This window comes from Manis pentadactyla, chromosome 12 (genome assembly GCF_030020395.1).
Source record: "Manis pentadactyla isolate mManPen7 chromosome 12, mManPen7.hap1, whole genome shotgun sequence".
NCBI classification, from domain to species: domain Eukaryota; kingdom Metazoa; phylum Chordata; class Mammalia; order Pholidota; family Manidae; genus Manis; species Manis pentadactyla.
The window spans coordinates 12,763,465-12,782,328 of NC_080030.1; the positions used below are offsets into that span (position 1 = coordinate 12,763,465).

An 18,864-nucleotide genomic window follows, 5' to 3' on the forward strand; every position below is an offset into this window, starting at 1 on the left:
GTGGGACCTTTGGGAGATGATTAGAGAAGGTCATGGAGGGAGGGGTCCATGATGGGATTAATGCCCTTCCAAAAAGGTGCAGGATCTTTGTCTCTGCTCTTCAAAGAGAAGATGGCCATCTGCAAACAGGAAAGAGAGCCCCCACCAGACACTGCATCTGCTGACACCTTGAACTTGAACTTCCCAGCCTCCAGAATTATCAGTAATGTTGTTTATGCATGCCATCCATGGTAATTTGTCATAGCAGCCCAAACTGGCTCAGATGCCTCATTACAGTCTGTTTTTATTGAGGAAACATGGACACTGATGGTGAGATACTATATATTTGTGCTGTGGCACAGCTTGATACAGCTCTCCTGGCTTTGCCTAATTAGTTTTACTGTTTCTTTCTTTCACAAATTATCAGATTTTTAGAGTTAGAGAGTGTAACTCTGGGGGAAAAATAAATTCCCAGCCCAGGGCAAATTACCCTGGAGAGCTGAAATCAGTCAAAGGGAGAAATAAAGTGGGAGAAACCTGTTTATCGTCTACAAACAGTCCACTTCCGCTCACCTGTGTCTCTCGTGACCCAGCAGTAAAAAGGAGGCCTGACCAAACCTCTCCAGCTCAGATACACCCTCACTCCCCTGACCCTTGTAATCACCTCTTCTTGTAAACACCACCCCCCCCCCCCCCCCCCCCGCACCCTTGTGTCACCTCTCCTTCTCACCACTCCTTGTGAACATCTATTGATAAGGAGAGGCACTAAGGCCAGGCTAGAGATTCTGGAAATACTGCGATTTCACCCACAGAGAAGGGGCTTAAAAATCATCCAGTGCAGGGCTGGGCAAACTTTACTTGTGAACAGCCAGGAGGTAAATACTCTCAGCTCTGTGGGCCAGACAGTCTCTGCTGTGATACCTTTAAGTCTGTTGTAGCTTAAGAGACGCTATAGACAATATGTAAACAAATGAATGTGGCTGTGTGCTAATAAAACTTCACAAACACAGAGAGTGGGCCAGATTTGGCCCATGGGCCATAAAACTTTCCTACTCTTGACCTATTCCAACATTTCCATTTAATAAGGTGGGGTTTGCCCAGGGTCACATGGCAAGTTAGGAGCAAAACCAGAACTTACTCTCAGGCCTGCCAACACCCTGTTTTGTGCCTTCACTTTGACCTCTCTACTGGCTGCACGATGCTTGTGAGTTTATAGAGCTGGCTGGCGTCTAGCCTCACGTCAGTTCTTTTGTACAAAGGAGGACCAGGGGCCTGCGCCACACACAGGGAACACAAGGCCCAGGTTTGCTCCGGAGGAGTTGTCAAGAAGAAGACGAAGTCATAGAAGCTGCCCCATGGCAGATACTTGGGAAACGTCTGCCCAACGATGTCTCAACGTGGCTTGAAATTCTTCCAGGGTCAAGAGCGTAATTTTAGAGAGGAAGTAACAGAATCAAGAATATGACTACCAGGGTTTCTGGCGGGAGCTGCTGCTGGGACTCTGTGCCTCCCCCCCACCCGAGGCTGGGACTCTATGGAGGCCAGGAAGACAGAGCAGGACCCCCAATTCCTACAAATGCCCTTCACCCCCACATCTTATTTAGCCCCCGTCATCAGCCCCGCTGATGGCCCCAGCTTGCAGACGGGGAAGTCGAGGCCCAAAGAGGGGAGAGCTGAGCCCAAGATGCCTGCCCATCCCTGCTCAAACATACTTACTATATGGACTAATCCCTACCTACTGTGACTTATGGTGGGGATTTGTGTCCCCCTGCCCAGAATTCATGTCCACTGGAACCTCTGAACAGGACCTTATTTGGAATAGAGTCATTGTAGGGCCATTCATTCCGGGAGACAAGAAGCCCACTCTTCTTTGTGGAAGGAGCTGTCTTCTCAGCTGGTCAACCTCACAGAGACCTGGGGAGAGGAGGGGAGGGAATATCAAACCTAAAATCTTCAAAACTTAGTCCGTTATCTTCCTCTGCCATCAATTTTCTTACCAGCATCGGTAACTGTCCCCCAGTCATCCAAGGAAGAAACCCGGGAGACGGCTTCCCCTCCCATCCTGTGCATAGCGAGTCAGGCCCGGGTTCCGCGGGCTTTCCTCTTTCTCACGTCTGTCTCCTCTCAGTTCTCACCACCACACTGGGTTTCCAAGCCCTCACCGTCTCTCCCCTAAGCTGTGCAGTGGCCTCCTACTTGACCCCCAATCCTTCAGTGCCTCCCACTTAAATTCTTTCCCCTCACTACTGCTAGATGACCTACCTATAAGGGGGTGATCATGTTTCCCTGCTCAAAATCCTTCTCGGGCCCTGTATTGCCTATGGAATACAGTCTGCACTTCTTAATAAGGTGCACGGGGCTCTTTGGCACCTTCTGCTTGTCCCTTCTCTAGGGTAAAAGTAGCAAACTAAGAATATAGGCATTCTCCAGTGAGATCAGTTAAAGTTCCAGAAGCCAGGAGTAACTGGCCTGGAATGCTTGAGTATTCCCCAGATAAAGGAAAGTCTCTCAGCATACCTTGTCTTTATTGTGTTTTGTAAATCATGTCATTGACTAAGGTAAGACTCACTTAGCCTGCTAAAAGGCCCAGCTTATTTTTCTAACTTTACCTATACGCGGTTTTTCCTCCTCCATCCCCGTATCAAGTAATTTGCGGACTGGACAGTTCACTTAGCAAGCTAGCCCAGCCATAAACAGCACAGTAAAGACAGGAAAGGTTCTATCTTAAAGCTACGGTTTCATTTTAAAACCCAGGAAGTTAAGACGTAACATTCTTAATTTACTCTTTAGTGAACAGACAATAACTGAGCCCACCTTAGGGTGAGGGAAGGTGGTCCTAATTGATTTGCTCCCAGAGGGAAGCTGCTATCTCAGGAACGAATCACAGCAGTAAATTTCTTGTGTTAATTTTGCAAAATTACCTGAAATAGAAAAGGCTTGGTGTCTCATCAAAGATGAATATTTGGGGGGTTACTTAACAAGCTGCACCCCTAGCCCTTTATCATGTTTCTGAAACTCCTCCACAGCCCATAAAACCCCCAGACAATGCACAGCTGTGGACTCTCTTGTCCCTTCCCAGCATGCACCAGGAGCTCGTTCCTCTCACTTTATCTCTAAATAAAAGCCTCTCCCTGGCTTTCCTATCTTGAGTGTTTGCAAAATTAATTCCCTGACTCTCTAAACAAGAACCCCGGTATCATTTTAGTCTGTTAAAATTCCCCATTGTTTCTGTGTGTCCCATCAAGTATTTTGTCTATCAAACGTTTCCTGTTTTATATTCCTGTGAATTACTTCTCTTTTCCTTTGAAGTCTCAGACCCTCACCCCTTCTCCTTGGTTCAGGATGACACACAGACCTCATTCTCCCTGCGTAACTCCAGGGAGGGGAGATCCCAGGGCAAAACACCTTTGAAAGCGAAATCAGGCAAAGGGAGAAATAGTGTTCAAAAGCCGTTTATTGCCTACAAGCAGTCACCCTGCGTCTCTCTCTCTCTCTCTCTCTCTCTCTTTCTCTCCTGCTGCAGTAGAAGAGAGCCAATACTCCCACCAACCTCTCTGGTCCAGATAAACCCTCCCTCGCCCACGTAATTACCCACTGACGTGGAGACGGACTACTTCTCTCCACCCCTTGGAAACACCTGTTGATACGGATACGGACATGCACTAAAGCCAGGCCAAGAGATTCTGCAAATATTGCAATTCTACCCCACACCCTGTCTGTGCAACATGTGTCTATGGCTTCCCTGTATGTACTTAATTAAATTTTGTTACTTTTTCTCCTGTTAATCTGTCTCATGTCAATTTGTTTCTTAGACCAGCTAAGGGAACCTCGAGGAACTGAAGAAATTCTTCCTCCCACCACCAGTCAAGTAGCTATGTTTACTCAGGGCTGAACCAGGACCTCTCTCTTTTTGTTAAAAGGACCAGGATGGTGTGGAGAAAATGGAAATTACAGCCAGGATCCTTGCCTGGGTGTCACCCATTGTAGACCTGAAGTGCCTGTTTGCATGTCTATGGGATGTTTACCGAGAGGCTGGTCAGTCTTGGGAGTGTTAGGCAGAAAAATAGATATGAGCGGGATGAGAGACAATTCAGGCCAGTAAAGTTCACTTAAAGGGACTCAAAATATTAACCAGTTAAAACAAGAAACCCAGAAAAGACTCAGAGCTAATGAGTTAACCAGTTGAAGCTCAAAAGTCCAGGAGCAACTAGGCCTGGAATGTTTGAATGTTCCCCAAAGAAAAGTATCTGAGTACAGCCCTTGTCTTCTTTGTGTCAATTAATCACGCCACTGTAAGATTTACTTTAGCCTGTGCTAAAAGGCCCAGCTATAAAAAGCATAATAAAGACAGCAAAGATTGCATCTTAAAGCTAAAGTTGCATTTTAAAACTCAAGAAGTTAAGAAGTAAGATTCTTAATGTCTTGCCAATGGACTTCAGCCCAGGGCGAGTTCAATATGGATTTAATGTGACCAAAGAAATGACACTAAAACATTCCTGGCATGAAAGGGTTGTATGTAACTTTATTTCCATGGTGGCAGGTCAATCACTAACATCCTGTTCACTCAGACCGAGTCTGCACGCAGCAAGCCGGTCTCTGCCTCTGGGCCTCCCTGCCTACACAGCCGTCCCACACATCCGTCCTCTAGGCCTCTGACCTCAGTGCTGCCATCACTCCAGCCTCTGCTCTGCTCTCCTGCAGCCTCGCAGCCGTGTCACCGTGTCACCCAGAGCACTGGGTGGGAACTCTTTCTATAGAGTCAATAGCAACATATTGCCCAAACACGTGTAGTGAGCTAGCCGACTAGGCCCAGGGGAGAATCCTGGACACAGGAACTTCCATTTTATCCACACTTAACATACTCTTTAGCGAACATACAATAACTCAGCCCACCTTGGAGGCAGGGAAGGCAATCTTAATTGATATGCTCCCCAACCAGGAAGCTCCTCTCCTGGAGGGAATCTGAGCAGTGCATTGTGTTAAGCTAATTTTGCAGAATTACCTGGAGGACTTCATGTCTCATCAAAGAAAAACATCTTGAGACCACTTCACAGGTCCACACCCCTAGCCCTTTGTCACATTCCTGAAAAATCCTTAAAAGGGGGAACCCCCACCCTTACAGTGCGCCTCCCTCTCTGAGGTAGCCCACACTCCCCTCTCTCTGAGTGTGCACTTTCTCTCTGTAAATTAAACTTTTACTCTACTTCACTGCTGTGTCTCTGCCCCTCAGTTCTTTGCTGCGGCGGGGACAAGAACCCAGGAGAATACATAACGCCCTCCTAACAGGAGTCCCAGCCCAGGGGAGGGATGGGGGAAGGAGAAGGCTGGGAGGGCAGGGGGAGAGGGGTGCGAGCATGGGATCAGAGAGCTTGGGGAGTGCAGAAGGGAAGCCTGGAGGAGGAACTAGGAGAGAATGTGTTAGGAAAGAGTATAAAACCTAAATGTGATTTATTCCCACCAGGATGTTTAAGCACTTTAACAGTAAGGTATGAACAAAGGGCCACATGGTGGAAGCTGCTCGGGCTGAGGGTGGGGGTGGGGGAATTGATAAGGGCCTGCCTATACCTGTTTGAGTTTTTTTAAACCTACCAATAAAAATAAGACAAATGTAAAGCAAAGATATAACGGGCTTAGGAGACTTCCGGGGAAGACTGTGAACCCTGTAGGACTCAGCCAATGAGGAACCACGGGAGGGACTCGCACACTAGAAGATAAATTATTGGCGCCAAACTCCCCAGGTGTGCCTGCCCACCAGACACCTGATCTTGCAGGACCGTCATTAAAGCCTTGCTCCGCTGTTCTCTGTCTCCATGTCCACTTATTGAATTTGGACCAGTGAGTGTGTTTCTCACAAATGGCAGCTCGGGAGGGAAGCCATGGAGCCTCAGTGCTACTGAAACAGGGACTATGGGTGCAGACAGAGTAGGGTGAGGGCCTCTGGAATAAAACCCCTACTGAAACTCCATATGAAACAATTAAGGAAAGTCAGTCACATTAATTCTCTAAAGTAATACAAGCATTCTCCTGTGAGATAGATGAAAACTAAAAAGCCCAGGAGTAACTTGGCCTGAAATGTTTGAATATCCCCCAGATAGGAAAATACCTCAGCATAGCCCATGTCTTCATTGTGTCAGTTAAATGACACTATTGTAAAATTTACTTAAGCCTGTTAAAAGGCCCAGCTTAGTTTCTTTAAGTTTACCCAGATGCCGCTTTTCTTCCTCTAGCCCTAATCAAGCGATTTGCATCCTAGGCAACTCATAATGGCAAGTGAGCCCAGTCACAAACAACATAGTAAAATCAGGAAAGATTCCATCTTCAAGATAAGATTGCATTTTAAAACCCAAGAAGTCAAAAAATGGGTTTCTTAACATAGCGGACAATGACTCGGCCCACCTTGGGAGCAGGACAGGCAGTCTTGATTGATATGCTCGCAAACCAAGAAGCTGCTGTTCTGGGAAAGAATCCGAGCAGTAAATTTCTTGTGTTAACTCTGCAAAATAATCTGGAAGACTGATAAGAAATTAACTGTCTCTTCAAAAATAAGCATTTGGGGGCCATTTAGCCGGTCTGCATCCCTACCCTTTGTCTCTCAACCACCTGTAAATCCCCTAGACGACGCAGAAACCCAGGGCTGTCTTGAGCCCTCCAGGCAGGTGCAAGCCAGGAGCTCTGCCTGCCTGCTTCATCTCTAAATAAAAGCCTCGCACTTGCTCTCCTACCTTTAGTGTTTCCGGAGTTCGTTATTCGACTCCGTGAACAAGAAATCCAGCATTAGCTTCTCTGAGGAGCCCGAAGACGGGGAGTCCCCAGAGCCCCGTGCCTGGGCACAGAGCCGCGCACCTGGTGCCAGAGGGCCGTGCCATCTCCACAGCACACATCGGGTGGGCAGGTGCATTGCAGCCCACAGTCAGGGTGGCCACGCAGCCGTGTGAGCCTGGTGTCCCAGCAGCAGCAGTCCAGGGCCTGGCATGCCCTGGGCACCTGCACACACCGGGGCAGGACGGACTGCTGGCACCAGTGACAAACAGGCAGGCACAGGACAGCTGCTGTTTCTGGGCCCAGAAGTTCATCGCTCTAGGGTTGAGGCTGGTGGGCCGTGCAGGAAGACAGGTCTGACCTGGGCCACCGCCCTGCCAGAGGCCCGTCTGCCCTCCTTCTGCCCAAACCTCCCTCCCTACATGGCTGGGGAGCCTGAGGTCATCCCTGGGACCACCGTGCAGGCAGATGGCTCTGAGGGTGCTGTGGGCAGGGCCAGGAGGAGGAGGGTGGCCTGGGTGTCCCGATTTTACCTCCTGTCACCTGGTCATCAGAGGCTGTCAGGAGGGCCCACGTTCGCTTCCCCAGTCCTCAGTCCCAAGTCTGGGGCTCCACCTGCAGCATAAGGCCTGGAGACTGTCTCCAGCGTGGAGCCCCCCAAGGGGGTATTTGTGCTGATCCTGCAGCTCCCCTCCAGGCCAGGCCTCCCCTCCTGGGAGGGTGAGCACATCCTGAGAGCCCTGGGAGAGCATATGGGAGAATCACAGCCAAGTGCCTCCGCTCAGCCTCCCCAGCCATTTGTCACAGACGTCAAGCCGCACAGCGAGGAGCCAGGAGCGGGATACCAGGGGCCTCACACCAGCCTGGCCTGGGGATGGATGGCTGAGGGGCCCCATAGGGGAGGACTGGGGACCTGGGAGCTTTAGTGGGTGCTCTGAGGTGTGAAGTGTGGAGAAATTGGGCTCAGAGAAAGGCCCCCAAAGGAAGGAGTGCACATCTTGGAGGTGCTTTGAGACCAAGTTCAACATTTGTTGAAAAGGAATTTCTTGGAATGTGTGGGGCACTGTGTGTCATTAAATGGGACAGTGCTAGACTGGCACCCTGCAGCCCTGGGACCTACGTGTGTTACAACATCTGCAGTGTTGTTCAAGATGTGAAGAGACACCCCGGGGCGTCTATTTAGTAGATTTTGGTGTCTGATCATGACCTATAGGGGTCAGGAAGAAAGGTCCAGTTTCTGTTTGAACTGCCCTCCCCAGTGTTGCCAAGGTGTGCCAGCCTGGGGCTTGGAGCGCCCCACTCTTCCTGAGCACCTTACAGGGGGAGGACAGAGGATGGAGGACAACCTGGCATAGGTCAGGGCCTCTTGCGTCACAGAGTTTGAGGGCTGGGGGTGGGGTGGGCTGGGGCACACGATGTCTGCAGGAGGGGCAGAGCTTTGAGAAGAAAGAGCAGTGTGGTGGCAATCCGTTCATCATTTATTACATTCTGCACAGGGATGACCCCAACCCCCAGGAACCATTAACCTCAGACACAACACCCAGACCACACTGCGCCTGGGGAGGCTACTTCTCAGGGATGAGGGGAGGAAGTTGCACAGGGGCTCCCCTGGGTGCATGTCCCAGGACCCTGCGATGGCCGGCCACCCCTGCAGCCTCGGATGCCTCCGCTGGGCACCCAGGGGGCGGTGGTCCCATGCAGCACAGCGCCGTCTCTGTGTCCATCCCAGAAACGGCCGGGACTGGTGTGGACGGGCCCCAGCTCTTTCTGGAACCCTGTGGCTATGACTCGGTGGCTGATGGTACCCAGGCAGCAGTTGGCGTCACGGTGGGAGGCCACCTACTCAAAGGCGAAAACCCTCCACACGGTGGGGTGGCTCGCCTTTGTCCAGCGGGCCACGAGCAGAGGGTAGGACACAGCACGAAGGCGGCCAGGTTGGCAGGGGCTACGTACAGGCCCTTGAGGAGGCAGCGGCAGCGTGGGGAGATGCCGAAGTCGGCCGACGGAGGAGGTGCCAGAGCAGCTGCCCCAGCAGAGGCTCAGGATGAGCAGCGGGAGGAGGAGGAGCAGCAAGCAGACTGGGGTCCTGGGGCGCCAGGGGCCGCCTGCCCGAAGGGGAAGCAGCTCTCCTCCACATGCAGCCAGGACACCAGCAGGGCCACGGGCCCGATGACAGCAGCTACAGGGCCACACACGGGTGATCAGAAGAGGCAGGTTATCCCGGGTTCCCCCCATTATCCTGCTTCCACCCCGTCCCCACTGCCCTCTGGGCTCCGGGCCCTGTGTGGAGGGTCCTGTCCATCACCAGCACCCGGGGGGTCCCTGTCTCGGGAAGGCTCCTGAGCGTCACCTACTCACAGAGGAGGAGGCTGGGTCCCAGAGGGGGCGGGGAACCACCCTTCAGTCTGACAGGACTGGTCGGCCGTGGAGCTGGGACCCCAGCCGCACCGGTCTTTAGGACGCCCCCACACCCAGCATGGCCCGAAGCTTCCCTGAGGCTGAGGAGCAGCCCACCCCCCTGCCGATCGCCCCAGCCCAGAAACTCACCTGGCCCTGGCCCAGGACGTTTAAACGTGGGACCTGAGGAACTGTAACAGTCCCTTTCTGCCGGCCCCCTGGCTTGGGGGCTCCAGCTGGCAGGACAGGGTATAGCTGCAGGACAGAGGGACACCTGTGAGCCCCTCTCAGCACCGGGCCACCCCTCTGCCCCCCACCTTTCCTGAGAGTGGGTTCCCGTGTGAGCAAAGATCCAGCACCATCCAGTGCCCCACTCCTCACCCCCCTTGTCTGCATCCTGTCCTTCCTCTGCTCCAGGTCGCTACCCTCCAGGACGAGATCATGGTGCACAAGCACATGGCCGCGGTGTACGACCTGGAGAGGGACGAGCACTTCATGTCCTTTGTCCAGGCTGTGGAGCCCCTGGACGAGGAGCAGAGGTGAGGCTGGCCGGAGTCAGGCGTGGGCTGCAGCTGCCGGTGGGCTCTGGGGGAAGGGCCCCCTGACATGTGCCTCCAGGGGCTCACAGGTGTCCCTCTGTCCTGCAGCTACACCCTGTCCTGCTACACCCAACCTTGCTCAGCCACAGGCCCCACCCCGGCTGCCGACCCCACGTCAGCTCCAGCCGCAACTGCGGCCTGTCCTCTGGGTCCTCACTGGATGCCAGGCCCCCAGTCAAGTTGAGCCAGGGAGGGAGACAGACGAGGCCCTCGGGGGCCTGGGGGACCCTACTTTCCCCGTCAGCTTCCCCCGCTCACCCCACACACCTGGAATCCTCCCCAAAGCTGTGCCACAGCGCGGCAGAGGACTTGCCCCGAGGACCCCTCCCTTCCAGACCTCCAGCCCCCATTTACCTTGAGGAGACGCTTCCTGGTAACACACTTGTCCTTCTTTTTCAGGTTTTTACACATCCTGGTGCTCTTCCTAAGGGGAGGGGAGATGAGTAGGGAGATACATGGCCAGCAGGTGGAGAGTCTCGGGGCTGACCCCTTTTCCTGGAGATCCTAGAAGGTCCACTAGCCCGCAGGAGGCTTTCCACCATGGCCCTGAGCCCTGGGGAATCTGTGGCCTGGGGAGAGGGCTCCATGTTTCCACCCGGGGGCCTCCATTCCCAGTTCAGGGAGAGCAGCTCAGGTCGCAGTCTCCTGTGGCGAGCAGTGGCAGGGGTGGGTCACTGCAGGAAGAGGCATTAGCTATTTTAGGCAGTTAAACCTGTGCCCTCCTTACGGAAGTGGCTCGGCCAGCAAGCTTCCGTGGGTTCAGCCTCTTGCCACTATGCTGCAGCCATTGAATTTTGGTGGGGGGGCAACCTAGTTCTTCATCTGACTCTCTTGAAGTTTGATGTCTCTTGGGAGCCCTCCTGGGAACTGGCTTCTCTGCGTCCACCTTTGCTGGGGTGGCAATAGGTGCATCCCCATAGGCCCGGTAGCCGCCAACAAGGCGATATGTCTCTCCATGCCAGGTCACCTGGGTTTCGCCACGCCCTTGGTAGAGGAGGTGATAGTAACCAGGCATAGGAGAAGGGGAAGCTGCTGCTGCTGGGAAGGAAACCAGAACTGATCCGTCCCTCCTCCTGTACACAATGTCTGGCCAGGACCTTCCCTCTGCCGTGTCTCTCTCTGTTTCTGGCTGAAGCCACTTGATCTGCTTGGCATCTAAAACCCTGACTTGGCCCATCACCTCTGTGAATCCCCTAGAGAAGCGATGTTGGCTGCAAAAGCAGTTCCGTGGGGCCTGTGGCAGCAGGAGTCCAGGAAATCTGTTCCCCATTCCTAGAAAAAAAGCAACCTGAAAGTGATTGTAATCAGGATCCCCTCCATCTCTCCCTTCCGCAACAGAGGAAACATTTGTTAAAGCCTGTCACTTCTGAGGTGGCTTTAATGGAAATACCTTTCAAATTTTGGAAAAAAGAATCTAACACGAATCGGTTAAGAACCCCTCTCCCCTTGAGCCCCATTTGTATTGCCTTTTTCAACCATGCTGAACTCTAGCCCTCTGATACTCTCATGCAGATTTGAAAAAGGCCAAATACCGAAGCAGAGGGAGCAGGAGGCTCAGGCCAGATGGTGGTTGACCAGTCTCGGCTCACATCAGCGCAACCTTCTGGGAAGTCTTTTCCTCAGCTGTTAGGTCTCAGCGTCCCTTTATCACTCCCCTTGGCTCTTCTGCTCTTCCCATCGGTACGACCCCCTTTCCCTGCTACGCAGCGGTGCAGTCTCAGATGTGTCTGACGGGACCCATGTGGACAGCCTGGTGAAGGGGCCCAGGTTTGAAGGGGAGGTTATGAGTGGCCCTCAACAGCTCTTCCTCAAACTGTTCCGTCTACACAGAAATGCACTTGGCTTTTGCTAAGAGCCTATCAGGAAAGGGTCCAGAAGGAAGCACTTGTAGCCCAAAGGTGGGAGGAAGGCTACATTTATAAAGATTAGAAACTTCTGAACGCTTGCCCAGGGATTACATTTCACTTGTCCTCAGCAGTGAGCAGGAACCCTGGTATTAGTTAACAGCTGGGGAAGTTCTAAGGTGTTGCGAGCAAACCCGAAAAGGAACATGTGGCAGCCAGGTGAGGCTGTGTGCACACCAATGGAGGAGAGGGGCTTCAATCATCTTATTCACCAATAAAACCCAAGCATGTAGCACAGAGGCTGGTATTTAACAGGTGCTCAATGTTGAATTCAATGGACAGACATAACACCACCTGCTCAGTCCTGCCTCTCCTCTCCTCCTGTGCAGGTGCGTGCACTCACATGCACAGAGGGAGGGAAGTACTCCTGAGGCTCTGCATTTCTTACAGAACCTGCCTGTGACCTGCCCCAATTTGTGCCCCTCTGGGCTCACTCACGTCCTCATTACGCTCCAGGAGTTTCTCTTTAGGCAGGTCAGCAAGAAACAATCCGAGGTAGGGGACCATGCCCTGTGACACCGGGGTGAGGAGGTGATGAGTCCCCACCTGCCCCAGGGGAGCCCACAGAGCCTCCCCTGAACCCCACACCCGCAGCCTCCAGCTCCCTTGGACCACCCTGTGCTGCCTCCCCACCTCCCTTCGCCCAGCTCTCCCCTCCCGGGCCCTCCCAGGGCTGGCTTTTGGCCAATCCCAGGCCCTGTGGGCCTTGCACCTGTCCTCCAACTTCCCCCTGTACCCAGCTGCTCTCGCCTCCTTCTGGTCACACCAATGCTTGCAGCTCAGGACTGGTGGCACCAGGAGCAGGTGCAGGGTCGCCCCCACCGCCCATGACCCGCGGCACGCCTCTCTCACCTTCCTCTTCCTCTCCTCGGGTCCCATGCGGTCCCGCTGCCTTTCCTTCAATATGCAGTGCAGCTCCTGCAAGGTCCAGGACACTCGGGTGCTCATGCTCCCCTCCCACGCGGCCTCCCGCAACCAGACCGTGGTGGATGGATGCCTTACCCGAGCCCCCTGGCACCCACGCTGTCCCCACCTCCAGCAGGCTCTCAGCCTAGAGTGACCCCAGCTCCAGCACACACAAACTCATGGGGGTCCTTGGGCCACGGCCGCCGCCCTGAGAGGGTCAGGGGAGGTCCCTCTGCCTCCCAGGGTGCCCTGAGCACTCACTGTCACCCGGCTATCAGCACGGCTCCCCTCACATGACCAGGTGGGCTGGGCACAAAGCTGAAGCGCGTCTTGGGCTCCCTGGACCCTAGCTCACCAGGGAGGCCCACACCCCAGGGTGACGACAACCCTCCATGTCCACCTGAGGAGCCCGAGGACACAGAGAGGCAGTGACAGATGCTGAGAAAAAATTTGACAAAATTCAACATCCATTCATGATAAAAACTCTCAACAAAATGGGTATAGAGGGCAAGTACCTCAACATAATAAAGGCCATATATGACAAGCCCACAGCCAACATCATACTTAACAGCAAGAAGCTGAAAGCTCTTCCTCTGAGATCAGGAACAAGACAGGGATGCCCACTCTCCCCACTGTTATTCAACATAGTACTGGAGGTCCTAGCCACGGCAATCAGACAAAACAAAGAAATACAAGGCATCCAGATTGGTAAAGAACAAGTCAAACCATCACTGTTTGCAGATGGCATGATATTGTACATAAAAAAACCCTAAAGTCCCCACTCCAAAACTACTAGAACTGATACCTGAATTCCGCAGAGTTGCAGGATACACAATTAATACACAGAAACCTGTTGCTTTCCTAGACACTAATGATGAAGTAGCAGAAAGAGGAATCAGGAAAACAATTCCATTCACAACTGCATCAACAAGAATAAAAATATCTAGGAATAAACCTAACCAAGGAACTGAAAGACCTACCACACCCTGAAAATACAAGATACTCTTAACAGAAATTAAAGAGGACACTAACAAATGGAAACTCATCCATGCTCCTGGCTAGGAGGAATTAGTATTATCAAAATGCCCATCCTGCCTAAAGCAATCTACAGATTCAATGCAATCCCCATCAAAATACCAACAGCATTCTTCAACGAACCGGACACATTTTTATTAGATAAAAAGTACAGGATTTCGTCAGGAATAAGAGCGAAGCATGGATCTCCTACCTTGCGGTGCTGAGCATCGGGGTCCGTGGCACTGACGAAGTTAGAGGCACACATCGAGCGAGTAAAGGAAGTAAAGAGCACCCCTGCCTCACCCAGAGGCTGGGGCGGCCTGGAGAAGCAGGCTGGAAGACAGACAGACAGAAAGAGAGACACTCCTCATGGATACCCAGTCGGGCTGTCAGGGTCTGACTGCAGACACACGGGACTTTGAGAAGCCACTGAAGCGCAGCCTCAGCCTAGACTCTCGCAGGTGCCCACGGCCTTCCTCAGTCCATCGCATCCAGGGAGATGCCTCTGAAGGGGAATCCTGGCCTCCACTCAGGTGACTTTCCCGGCTCCCAAGGGAGATGGGGGATCCACTGAGGGAGACGCAGGGGAACCTGGCGCTCGAGACTTTGAGATCGGCAGCCGGGCTAGTCCCATTTAAGTGGCTGACGAGCGCCCGATGTTGTGTGCCATAGACGGCTTCCTTCTATAAGGACAGTGAAAGAAAAGGGAGGCTCGGATGCCTATACTCACCTCCGAAGTTATCCCAGACGAGCCCCCCAAAATGATGCAGCTTCTCACACCACAAGGGTATGAAACTAGAAATAATTTACGCAAATAAAACGAAAAAGCCCACCACCGCATGGAGGCTTAACAACATGCTCCTGAATAGCCAACGGATCAATGACTGAATAAAAACAGAGATCCAGCAATATATGGAGACAAATGACAGCAAGAACTGAACAATGTAGAATCCATGGGACAGAGAAAAGGCGGTGCCTAAGAGGGAAGTACACTGCAATACAGGCCTACCTCGGGAGAGAAGAACAATCCCATATGAACAGTCTAAACTCACAACTACCACAACTAGAAAAAGAAGAACAAATGAGGCCCAAAGTCAGCAGGAGGAGGAACGTAATAAAGATTGGAGCAGAAATAAATAAAACCGAGAAGAATGAAACAATACAAAGAATCCATGAAAGCAGGAGATGCTTCTTCGAGAAAATAAACAAAATGGATAAACCCCTATCCGGACTCATCAAGAAAAAGAGAGAGCCTGCACACATAAACAGAATCAGAAATGAGAAAGAAAAAATCACTACAGAAACCACAGAAATACAAAGAATCATGAGAGAATACCATGAAAAATTATATGCTAACACACTGGATAACCTACAAGAAATGGACAACTTTCTAGAAAAATGCAACCCTCCAAGGCTAACCAAGAAAGAACAGAAAATCTGAGCAGACCAATTACTAGCAACAAAATTGAACTGGTAATCAAAAAAATACCTAAGAAAAAAACACCTGAACCAGATGGCTGCACCGCTGACTTTAATCAAACATGTAGTGAAGATCTAATAGTTATCCTCATTAAACGTTTCCAAAAAGTAGAAGAAGGAATACTTCCAAACCATTCTACGAGGCCAGCATCACCTTAATACCAAAACCAGGCAAAGACAGCACAAAAAAAGAAAATTACAGACCAATATCGCCGAGGAAAATACATGCAAAAATACTCAACAATCCACTTCTAGGAATTTACCCTAAGAATGCAGCAGCCCAGTTTGAAAAAGACAGATGCACCCCTATGTTTACCGCAGCACTATTTACAACAGCCAAGAAATGGAAGCAACCTAAGTGTCCATCCGTAGATGAATGGCTAAAGAAGGTGTGCTACATATTCACAATGGAATATTACTCAGCCATAAGAAAAAAACAGATCTTACCATTTGCAACAACATGGATGGAGCTAGAGGGTATTATGCTCAGTGAAATAAGCCAGGGAGAGAAAGACAAGTACCAAATGATTTCACTGATATGTGGAGTATAAGAACAAAGGAAAACTGAAGGAACAAAACAGCAGCAGAGTCACAGAACCCAAGAATGGACTAACAGTTACCAAAGTGAAAGGGACTGGGGAGAATGGGTGGGAAGGCAGGGACAAGGGCGGGGAAAAAGAAAGGGGGCATTACGATTAGCATGTATAGTGTGTGTGGGGGCACGGGGAGGGCTGTACAACACGGAGAAGAGAAGTAGTGATTTTATAGCATCTTACTATGCTGATGAACAGTGACTGTGAAGGGGTATGTGGGGGGGACTTGGTGAAGGGGGGAGTCTAGTAAACACAATGCTGCTCCTGTAATTGTAGATTAATCGTACAAAATATAATAATAATATTAATAATAATAAATTTTCAAAAAAGATTATCATTTAAATTTGAAGGAGGGATTACACGATTTCCAGTTAAGCAAAAGCTGAGAGAATTCAGCTCCCACCAACCATCTGTACAGTGTATTTTGCAGGGAGTGCTATAGATGGAAGTGTTCCTAAGGTTAAATAGCTGTCACCAGAGGTAACAACAATGGATAGACAAAGAGTACAGAATATGATACCTAATATATAAATATTGAGGAGGAAAAAAAAAAACAACCTTTAGATTGTGTTCGTAATAGCATACTTAAGTGAGTTAAGTTAGCTTCTTAGATAGTAAGGAAGGGACCCTTTAACCTTTGGTAACCATGAATCTAAAGCCTGCAATGGCAATAAGTACATACCTATAGATAATCACCCTAAATGTAAATGGTCTGAATGCACCAATCAAAAGACATAGACTCACTGAATGGATAAAAAAACAAGACCCATCTAGATGCTGCCTACAAGAGACTCACTTCAAACCCAAACACATACACAGACTAAAAGTGAAGGGATGGAAAAAGATATTTCACGCAACTAACGGAGAAAAAAGCAGGGGTTGCAGTACTTGTATTGGACAAAATAGACTTTAAAACAAAGAAAGTCACAAGAGACAAAGGACATGACATAATGATAAAAGGGTCAATTCAACAACAGGATATAACCATTATAAATATCTATCACCCCAACACAGGAGCACCTACATACGTGAAACAAATAGAAACAGAATTAAAAGGGGAACTAGAATACAATGCATTTCTCTAGGAGTCTTCAACACTCCAATCACTCCAAGGAACAGATGCACCAGAGAGAAAGTATTAGTAAGGAGACAGAGGCACTGAACAACACATTAGAACAGACGGACCTTACAGACATCTACAGAACTCTCCACTCAAAAGCAGGAGGATACTCATTCTTCTCAAGTGCACACGGAACATTTTCAAAAATAGATCATATAGTAGGGCACAAAAAGAGCCTCAGTAAATTGAAAAAGATTGAAATTACACCAACCAACATCTCAGATAACAAGGGTATGAAACTAGAAATAAATTACACAAAGTGACGAAAAAGCCTACAATCACGTGGAGGCTTAACAACATGCTCCTAAAGAACCAATGGATCAATGACCAAATAAAAAGAGATCAAGCAATATATGGAAACAAATGACAACAATAATTCAACAACGCAAAATCTGTGGGACGCAGCAAAGGCGGTGTTAAGAGGGAAGTATACTGCAACACAGGTCTACTTAAGGAAAGAACAACAATTCCGTATGAACAGTCTAAACTCACAATTAACTAAACAAGAAAAAGAAGAACAAATGAGGCCTAACGTCAGTAGAAGGAGCGACGTAATAAAGATTAGAGCAAAAATAAATAAAATTGAGAAGAATAAAACAACAGAATCAATGAAAGCAGGAGCTGGTTCTTCGAGAAAATTAACAAAATAGATAAACCCCTAGCCAGACTTATCAAGAAAAAAAACAGTCTACGCACATGAACAGAATCAGAAATGAGAAAGGAAAAATCACTACTGACACCACTGAAATATGAAGAATAGAGAATACTATGGAAAGTTATATAGTAACAAACAGGACAACGTAGAAGAACTGGTCAACTTTCTAGGAAAATGCAACCTTCCAAGGGTGACCCAGGAAGAAACAGAAAATCTGAACAGACCGACGACCAGCAAGGAAACGGAACCGGTAATCCCAAACGACAAGGACGACAGAAGCCTCAGGAAACAGTTGTTAATCCTGGAGGCGCTGCCTTCGGCGGCCTCTCCCCCGCCGCCCCGCCGCGGGTCCCACCCGACCCTCGGCTCGCCCGGCCCTCGCCCCCGAGGCCGCCGCCGGAAAACGGCGCACACGGCAAGACGCCCGCCGGCCTCCCCGTCTGCGCGGCACGGCCCGGCCCCTCCGCCTGCGGCCCCGGCACGGGCAGCGGTGGCAGGTCGGCGGCGCGGCCCCAGGCCAGGCCCCGCGAGCCCCCCACCCGCGTCGGCCGCTCCCCGACCCGCGGGCCCCGCGCGGCCCGCCGAGCCCCTCGCACGGCCGCCCCCTCACCGGTCCGCCGCGCCCACAGGCGGAGGCAGTGGTCCACGCGCCCCCTGCAGGCCCCGCGGCCACGTACCTTCCGGCCCGCAGAGCCGTTGCTGTCGCCTTCACCCCTGAAGCGGGCCCCGCTCTGGACGCTCCGCTGCAGTTCCGACGGTGCAAGGCTGGAGGCGGCAGACCTGGACGAGCGCAGGTCCGGCCGGGGCGGCGGGTCCAAGTCCTGGCCGATCGCCGCCCTCCGCCGGGCGCGGGAGAGTCGCGAAGGGCCGAGGGCAGCGACGGGGCCCAGCCGGCTCGAGGAGGCGATCCGAGGCTGGGGAACGAGGTCGGTGCAGCCGGGGCCTGCGCGCCGGGAAGAAGGCGCAGCCGAGCACAGCGAGGGTCCACCATCTGGGCTCCGCCGGGCTCGCTGCGCGGACGGGACGGAGGGCGGACCGCAGCACTGACTGAGCCCCGGAAGCAGCTCCTCCTGGCGGCGCTCGCGAACCTACCGACTCTTCAATATGGCGGTTGCGGCGCCTGCAGCTACTACTCAGCGCCGGAGTTTCGTTTTCTGCGCGCGCGCCCAACGGTTACCTCCTCCGCGGAACCGCTCCCTCACAGGCCTCGAGTGCCGTCAGTCGGGGGAGGGAGTGAGCCTGACGCCCCACGCTCACTGGCCGCCACGGACTTCATACGGGTGCGGGGCTGCGGGGGACGCTGCACGCTCATTGGTCGCCAGGGCTGTCAGGCGGGGACTTTGATTTTGTTCAAAGTACTTTCTAATTTTTCATGGGTTGACCCACGTGTTATTTTTCTTGATTGATTGATTGATTGTGGTGTCATTAATACACAATCACATGAGCAACAATGTGG

The 18,864-nt window shown here is 51.5% G+C and overlaps 1 protein-coding gene across 5 annotated transcripts; it reads right to left on the reverse strand.

The window, feature by feature from the left end:
- Nucleotides 1–8,198: 8,198 nt before the first annotated feature.
- On the reverse strand, nt 8,199–18,793 carry LOC130680062 (uncharacterized). 5 transcript variants are annotated; one of them, XM_057490073.1, is made up of 11 exons: nt 18,086–18,771; nt 14,292–14,356; nt 13,773–13,894; nt 12,491–12,556; nt 12,077–12,148; nt 11,267–11,484; nt 10,915–11,006; nt 10,089–10,158; nt 9,517–9,609; nt 9,286–9,390; nt 8,199–8,917 (listed from the first exon to the last, which is right to left on the reverse strand). In XM_057490073.1, the coding sequence occupies exons 1-6, from the start codon at nt 18,397–18,399 to the stop codon at nt 11,452–11,454; spliced, it is 672 nt and encodes a 223-aa protein (XP_057346056.1). In that variant the 5' UTR covers nt 18,400–18,771; the 3' UTR covers nt 8,199–8,917; nt 9,286–9,390; nt 9,517–9,609; nt 10,089–10,158; nt 10,915–11,006; nt 11,267–11,451. The 5 variants fall into 5 exon arrangements, with proteins under 5 accessions (XP_057346056.1, XP_057346058.1, XP_057346057.1 ...); XM_057490075.1 differs by having other exon boundaries at nt 9,517–9,657; XM_057490074.1 differs by having other exon boundaries at nt 9,517–9,720.
- Between the last annotated feature and the right edge of the window lie 71 nt (nt 18,794–18,864).